A 9,182-nucleotide genomic window follows, 5' to 3' on the forward strand; every position below is an offset into this window, starting at 1 on the left:
ATTAGTCATCAAGAAATTAATGTCACGTTTTGGAACACTTTCATTAACCACCCCCCAAAAAACATACATGACGTATAATAGCTAAATGAACCACCTAAATATAACGTCACGTTAGTGTAGCCTATATAATGAGTACAGTTTAGTATACTCTAATCCCTTATAGTGATGGCACACGATGAGACACACATTTGGCATGTAATGTTGTTTAAATACAAGAAGGGAAACAACGCCTCTGTAGCCACAAAGAATATCATAGAAGTTTATGGAAATGTTTTGAATGTTCGTAAGTGTCAATAATGGTTCAGCAAATTTCTTTCTGGTGACTTTAGCCTTAAAACTGTGATGGCAGTGGCCGACATGTTGTAATTGATATTGATGCTCTGAAGACGCTTGTTGAGTCTAACCCAAGGCAACACACTCTTGAAGAGGCACCGAAATTGTATGTCTCTCATGAAACAATATGTAAACATCTAAGAAATATGGGAAAACTCCATAAAGAAGGTGTTTGGGTGCCTCACAAACTATCCAATGATCATCGTTTCCAACGTGTGAATGTTGTATCGCCTCTTCTGGCACGTAATGCATGTGAATCATTTATGGACAGAATTGTCACCAGTGATGAAAAATGGATTCTCTAAGCAAATATTAAATGCCAAAAACAATGGCTCAGTCCTAGACAAAAACCACTTCCGACCCCAAAACCTGGACTCCATCCACAGAAAGTGGAGCTTTGCATTTGGTGGGACATCAAAGGAGTAATTCATTTTGAACTCCTCAATCCACAGCAGACTATCAATACAGAGATCTATAGTTAGCAACTGGAACATTTAAATCAAGTCCTTCATCAGAAATGCCCTTCACTCGTAAATTGGAAGAATGTTCTTCTTATCCATGACAATGCATGTCCACGTGTGGCAAATTTGATGCAACACAAGATTATGGAGTTGGGTTGGGAAGTTCTTCCTCACCCACCATATTCTCCAAATATGGCACCATCAGATTACCATCTTTTTCATTCGCTGCAACACATCTTAATGGGAAAATGTATGCAAATATGAAAGGTGTTAAAGAGGAGGACATCAACATGTTTTTTGCTTCAAAGCCAAGTGATTTATTTAATCAAGGCATTAACAACTTGATTGCAAGATGGAAAAGCATCATCAATAAGAATGGAGACTATTTCATTTAATAAATGTTTTTTTTTGAAATACAAGTTGTTTGGGTTTTTTCATATAAAAAAAGTGACATTAATTTCTTGATTATCTAATAGTTTAATAAAATTTTTAATGTAAGACTAAAAACCTTGTGTCGTGCAGTAAAGGATACCCGTGGCTATAGAGTTAAAGTAAAAATATTTTAACTTAACTTGGGTTTATTGGAATTTAGTGGTTTCATTTTAGTTAGTTTAACTTACAAGGTGGGAACTCACAGTCCAACAGAGGCATTTTTCTACTAAAGTCTTCATTAGCTCTTACTGGTCCTACACTTTCTATTGAAAAATCACTTAACCATTGTACTGTGCTAGTGGAGTATTGCCTATTAGTATTGTTAACTGTGAGCATTAAGGATTTGTTCTTTGTACAAATCTGTGTTTTTACCTTCTTTGTGACTGAACTTTCACAACTCATTGGGAAATAAAAACCCAGGCCCGAGATCTGAGAACTACCAGTTATTGCAGGCCTGACTTCATTGCTTTGAAATACCAAAGGTGTAAGAAAAAAAGAAAATGTAAAATTCAACTGATTGCATTTTTTGTTTTACAAATTTCAAAGCTTTTACATGTAACTTCATCATAAATATATTATCTGAAGGCAAGAATTATTTTCTATCTCACAATCTATTTGCCTTTCTTCCTTTTATAACTTCAGTTATTAAGGTAGAAGCTTTCCTTAAATTTATGTATTCGATAATCTAACTATGACAAGGTTCTGTACTTTTCTTGTATGGTATATAAAAATATTAAAGTTAATGGTTTTTATTTACTTATGAATTTTAAATCTATTAAAAAATCTAATACAAGTCTAAAAATATTATCTGGTTATCTTGTTTTATGTTTAAGATGTCTGTTTTCAGATTTTAACTTAATTTGTGTTGTCAATTATAATGAATGTAAATGCAAAAGTGACCTATATAATTCCACTGGACTGGAAAGAGTTATACCTGGTAGGACATAACAAAAACAGATACAATATATTCCTATAAATCTTAGAAACACAGAAATCAAATAAACTCACCTAATCTTGAGGGCAAATGTGGCTTTCTTCTTAAATATCCTGACTACTCAGAATAAAAACAAAAACAAACTAAAAATCTGTCACCAAAAATAAAAAACATAGGACTACTTATATAAAAACTAAAAATGGATAAAAGACTATGTTGTAATAAAAATCATAATAACTAACACTAGTAGATTTTTGGGCATTTTGTAAATAAAATAATTTAAAGGAAATTAAAAAACAGTAGTTTTTACATAGTTTTAGTTCTTGCACAGATGGCTTGAGATGCAATGTCATAGTTGGCAATGACCTGCAATGCAAATTACTTTCACTCAGTATAATTAAAAAGCATTGTACTACATGCTTAACAAGCTCACAATACAGAACAGATTGCAATATGTAACAATATGATAGGCTATACAAATATACAGAAACTCACTACAATATTTTATGGACTACAAATTTCACATTCAGCGTAACATGTTACACTATTTTCTGTGGTCTTAACTGTTATAGCTATAATGGTTTTCGCTGTAAAGTTATAAATGTTTCACTCAGTAGTTCTGACTGTACCAGCTCTAAAGACTTTCATTCAATGGTTTTGACTATATTAGTTCTAAGAGGTTTGGATAGTTTATTCCCTCATAAAAGTATGTACTAAGCTAGAAGTTCTATGATAAATGCTTGTATCTTTCAAAAGCCAACTTCTTTCAATTACTACAGCACTTTATCCTAAAATAACACTTTATATTAATTTCCCTGTAACAGCACCCAAGATGTTTATCTTAAAAGTTTTCAGCTGCAAATGCAATTTTAAGACAGTGCATTTAAAGAAAAAGCACTAGAGAATCATTTTAAAACATGCAAACGCTTTACTAGCCTTAAACCCTTTACATGCAGAAACTGTACAATTAGACTAAACTATGGAGAGTGATGATACAATACTACCATGGAAAATTATACCAATTAAAAACACTATAGTATTATAGACACAATGATTTATACATTCAATTTACTAAGCATAATGAACTGACACTGTCATATAGGCATGCAGTAATTTATGTTTCAATATTTCCATTCTGAAGTTCGGCATGCAGGATGTCCACTACTTATAAATAGGTAGTCATGTAAAATACAGGTGTAAAATAGCCAATCACATTTGTGGTGAGAGCTATAATCCTATCATGAAATTACTTAGATATATAATGTATATTATTTCATATAATTTAAGACCTTTTTTTGAAGAAATTACAATATTTGTATTATTACAATTTTGGTAAACATGAATGATAGGTATAGAAGAAACAGCAAAAAATCAGTATTAATAAGCATCTTACAAGGATAATAATATTACAAACTTACACATATATATTTGATAATATAGACCTTTTGGTTTTGAATCTGCTGAATAAATGACAAACTAAATTATACAAATGAGCTGTGTGTCACACTCGTAAGCCAAGGAACGTTTAAACTGAAGCTGTATAAACATAATTCTATCAGTTTATGTGACATCTCATGTGCAGCATGGTAAAAGCCTACAACCTTTCTACAATAAATTTCTGTTCATATGAAGTTATAGCAAGTTCTTTTGTTTTCCCATTGTTAGTGGTTACTATAGAGATCTTTTCTTGACCATTTTCAGTGACATGTACTAAAATATGCATTTTCTCCACTAAAAAGCAAACAAAGAAACTCAGTTTCTTACAAACCATGCCAAATATGTACTATACACAAACTTTAAATAATATAGTACAAATATCTAAAAAATATTATTATATTTCTGAGTTACTAGTGTCACATTACAGGGTTTAAGTTTACACAATGATCAAGATGCATTTTAATATCAAAACTATACTAACTTTTTCTATTAATGTAAATTAAATCTCTCTGGTTCTATCTCCACATATCAATATGAACTTATGTACTATACAGTTCATTTACACCTCCTTTAATCAAGTTTCACAACATGGCAGCACTATCCGTTTGACAGACAATGAGATCACACATAAAAACTGTAGTTTCAGTTTTAACTAGGTTAACTGAAACAAAATACTGAGAAAATAACATAAATACAAAATATTCTGCTATTATAATAAAGACTACTCAAGTATTTTTTGATTATTTTAAACAACCAAAAGATTTCTTCATAGGGTAAAATCAGTTTCTTTCCAGAATATATTTGTAACAAATATCTTTTCCAGCATGTGCAATCCAATCGAAGAAGTATTTTATGTTCAGAGCAGTGACATGGAGATATAATACACAGTGAGTATAAAGTATATACTAAAAAAGCATTTAACTATAAAAACTCTTCCAAGGTACATCATTAATTATGTCTGATTACAAGCTACCAACCAGTACTTCATTACTACCACATTTCATTTAGTGGATGAAATACAATGGGGAAAAAACTACTACTATACATTACTAAAGACTGTTGTGGTATGCCTTTACCTGTACTTGATTTTCTTCTTTCAAGTGGGTGGGTCTCTTATGAGGAACTCCTCCTACAACAGTTACTTCATAACTAAAAGAAAAAAAAGTCAGAGCTACTTTTGTGAGTAACCCAGTTGATTCAATTATCTATTTTTTTACGAACACATCTCTCATAAGAAGAAGCAAAATATGTACTGTTCTTTGTCAATACTGTAGTAAGTGAATCACAAGATTTTAGTTCTATAGACATGTCTACTTTTTTGATACAATAATAAAACACACACATTAATATATAGAGGATCATCCTAGCTTTATAGTGAATTAACACTTTCATTGCACAATTAATTTTCAGGCTGATTCCCAAAAGTGTCAATCATCCACCAAAAAATAAAAGTATGAATTTGACCCTTTGTATTTCTTTTTCAATACTGAAAGAAGCTGTACTGTCTATATCTGACAGTAATATTCCTTGAAAACGATATTGTATAGTGAAAAATAATGATTTAAAAAAATAATAAAAAATCGAGGAAAATTAGAAGATAAGCATTCTCCAGTATATGATATAAATGTACGCAAAACAAAGTCAATAAGAGGCCAAAATCATTACAAAATATAACACAAATTATTTAGATAACAATATCCAAGATATAAAGAAGATGTCTTTATATAGATTCTACATGTGTTCCTGTAAAGATGGCACTTTTGTGTTGAGGCATATAAACATTCAGGTTTCATGGTGTAGAACAAAGATGGTAGCATGTTCGCAGGTTTGGCAATTGTTTCATACAGGGAGATGTTCCCACATGTCACAGTGGAGGGAAACCTTTTTCGGTAGCCATGGGGTAAATCTGAATTTCACAGTCAGTGGGTATAAATGTTCATTCGGATATATCCGAATTACACAGCAAAAGGGGCTAACAAGTGTTAATAAGAAAACTATAATGCATATGTACTATATTAAAAGCTCAAACTACTCCATAGAATTTGTAACCAGTACTTTTTGCATGACCTGATACCAGTTCTACTTACTTCGTCATATTTAAAACAAAATCAGCTTGATTTCTAAGCCCAAACTACAGTATTTCCATATGGGGCAATGAGTTTGATAAACAACAGTCAACTAAATTAGGGTTAATAATTTAAGTAAATAAGTAAATTTGTTGCTCTCTTCTTATTTATCTGGTTCTAGTCCCTCAAACTAACTTATTTTGTTTAAAATTTGTTTTTCATATAAAATGGACAAAAGGTATACCTTAACTTTCTTGATATCCTGAAATCTACTACTATAAATAGGGAAATGTCTTTTTCTAAGTAATCAGAATTAGACCAAACACATGATCCAATTATTTCCTAGTTATTTTTTTTGTGTTCTCTTCAATACTGAAGTTGTTTTTCAAACATAAAATGACAATATTTCAAAATAATTTTTGAGGAGATCAGAATGAGCTTTCATTACCACATACCAAATAGACACAACTTAGGAGAAACAAGGACTAATTATATACATATACACACACACACACGTGGAAGTTCACCATCTATGTTAATGATACACAGAGATGAGTACACCTTTACAACTAATGGTATTTTACATGACAGTCCTAGTTATGCACTACTGCTCTGTAGTACAATTTCCATAGTAAGAGGCTTTCAATGAGGTCAAATTTTTTTACTTGTTCTTTCAAAAGCCTGTCAACTGTACACAACTTACAATTCCAAGAGTTCATATGAGTAACCTAAAGGTACAGAAGATATCTGCAAATGATATAACATGAATTCTTATTTGTACTTGTATTTTATGGAGGAATTGACATGTTGTCTTGGACATGTGGCTGGATGTAATGTCTTGATGGAGCTAATGGCATCCAATTTGCCAAAAAGATGGTATTTCCTCTTGATATATAGTTTCAACACATTAGCTTGATAGTATGTAGAGTTCACCTTGGCATCATTCTAAACTCTCCTGATGTTTAACTTACAAGATATAATTGTAACCTGTAATAACCATAAGATCCTTGAAAACCCTTTCACAACATTCTCTGTAGTATGTTATGAAATATGATAATAAATTGTGCAGACCTTTGTAGATATTTAGGTAGACATGTGCTTCGTCCAATATGCCAAAAAGATGGTATTTCCTCTTGATATATAGTTTCAACACATTAGCTTGATAGTATGTAGAGTTCACCTTGGCATCATTCTAAACTCTCCTGATGTTTAACTTACAAAATATAATTGTAACCTGTAATGACCATAAGATCCTTGAAAACCCTTTCACAACATTCTCTGTAGTATGTTATGAAATATGATAATAAATTGTGCAGACCTTTGTATATATTTACGTAGACATGTGCTTCGTCGATATGGCAACATATTTTCCATTTCTAACATGCCAGATATTGCTCATAAATTTCTCAAAAGTTGGTTTTCTCTTCAGTAATGTGTCTTAGGAGAAGCTTGCAAGCATGGCTCCCAAGTCACCTTTGTACACATAAATCTATGAGAGTTATCTTGTTTACAGTTCCAGGGTAATATCTACTTTAGCTGCAATGGATTACTATGTTCTTGGATTAACATCAGTGACAAGCTGTTTAACTTTTACATTATTATTGTGTGTGGTTGGTAGATAGTCGGGAAGTAGCCTGTTTTTCCCTTTCTGAGATTACACCTTCCCCTACTTTATCAACACAGTTTAACACGACAGATACCCCTTTTGCCAAAAATGGAAATTATGTGCTTCGTATGCTCTTATAATTGTGGAGTAGGAGAACTTTTCATCAGAAAGTCCTGAAATGTAATTCTCCTAAAAGGGGTCAATCTTAGGTGCTAACTGCACCACATTTCAACTGAATACTAACATATGGATCATGGCTTTCCAATTCTTTAGTTATAGGCCACAGGAATGGCAAAAGGAAAAATGAATGAGCATGCAAGTTATTATACAACATCACGGTGGTTTAACATCTACCTACAGATGGCCAGATTCTAGGATATGTAGCCATAATTAATTCGGGAATATTTACTTGATTACAAATTAAAAACATGGTTTATAACAACTGTAGTTATGTCAATTTTAACTAACTCAACTTAAAGTTATTTTCAATGAAATCACTATGAGTACGGTTGTTGTTAAGTACACAGCTACACAATGAGCTACCTGTGCTGTATCCAGGTGTTGAAACAATTTTTTTTTGTTATCATTAAAGCTACAGACTTACCACACAACCATTGGGGGTGAGAAAGATTCTTTTCAGATGATAGGTGTGACAGTTAAAAATGAATGGCAGAGTGGATAAAATCATTCATGGGGTTAGATGTACCACACCAATTCAAACATACCACAATATACTGTGGAGAGCTCTGTGTGTGTGTGTGTGTGTGTTTCAATTTTTAAAATAATGCATTCATGCAAATAAAGCTTGTCAAATTACTTTTATCAATTCTTAGGGAAATAAGAAAATAATAAGTTTAAGTAAGTAAATTTCTGTAAATCTCTTACCTGCAATTGTCATTTTCCTTTTTTGACACTCTAAGGTGTTGACTCTAAAATAAAAATGTTAAAAAATGTTCATTGAAAAACACAATGATTATTGTTATCTATCTTACCTCCTCTTTAGAGAAAAAAAAAAGTAAACAAACTGGTACCAGATTAAAGTGCTAAACAGAAAAATTACATATATTAATGGCTTTCAATACTCGTATTTAACATATTTCATAAGAAATCTTCATTAACAGGATTCCTTTCTGACTTTAACATGACAGTGAACATGACATGCGAGTATAACATGCAGGACTAAACTTTCAGATACTTCCTTTCTTTAATCATCAATTAAATTACAATACTACAAGTATTTGATATTTATATTTAGTTGAATAAAATAGCTAAAACAAAATAAGATAAATCACACATTTAAATCACTGCCTGACAATATGCTGAGATTCAATTTTACAATTTATTTAAATGTCTACCTAATAATTTTAGTTTCACCATTTGAATTTTATAATTTTATTTTGAATTTCTATTTTAAATATTTCCAACTAAGTATGTATGTGTGTTTAATCATTAATCAAACTACCTACAAGGGAAGGTTGTATGCAAAAATTTTCCACCTTCTTTTGATTGTTGAATAAATTGTCAAACCTCATCTAAATATCTCATTTTTACCAGACATTTGCTTTTTTACATTTACATTTTTCTGGCAAAAAAGGAAGAATTATTTTTAATATACTACAGCAATATTCAAATAAAATTTAAATTTTCTTGAGAAAGCATCAATAACACACGCCTGCGATGGCATTATTGTCTTGAAATTTTCACATATTCTACAGTAATTCCTGTACACTGAATCTGAAAATGATATCCACTTTTCTCCATCACATACAGATTTTTCACAAAACGTCATAGGTATTTTTACATAAGTGTATTATTTTCATTGAAATCGGGTCACATCTTGTTATGCTTAAAATGTTGAAAACCACTGGCTATAGATTTCTTTAGACCAATCATGACGTGAGAGTCTTATCGAT

The 9,182-nt window shown here is 31.3% G+C and overlaps 1 protein-coding gene across 2 annotated transcripts in view; it reads right to left on the reverse strand.

Moving 5' to 3' along the window:
- Positions 1–9,182, reverse strand: part of LOC106478730 — a 65,291-nt gene that overhangs the window by 22,485 nt on the left and 33,624 nt on the right. For both annotated transcript variants that reach the window (XM_013939291.2, XM_022382383.1), the window contains exons 12-14: positions 8,155–8,198; positions 4,674–4,746; positions 2,235–2,277 (exon numbers count right to left, since the gene is read on the reverse strand). In XM_013939291.2, the coding sequence (XP_013794745.1) occupies positions 2,235–2,277; positions 4,674–4,746; positions 8,155–8,198 (160 nt within the window). The remainder of the gene's footprint in view (positions 1–2,234; positions 2,278–4,673; positions 4,747–8,154; positions 8,199–9,182) is intronic.

The sequence above is a fragment of the Limulus polyphemus genome, unplaced genomic scaffold, assembly GCF_000517525.1.
Source record: "Limulus polyphemus unplaced genomic scaffold, Limulus_polyphemus-2.1.2 Scaffold245, whole genome shotgun sequence".
Taxonomy (NCBI): domain Eukaryota; kingdom Metazoa; phylum Arthropoda; class Merostomata; order Xiphosura; family Limulidae; genus Limulus; species Limulus polyphemus.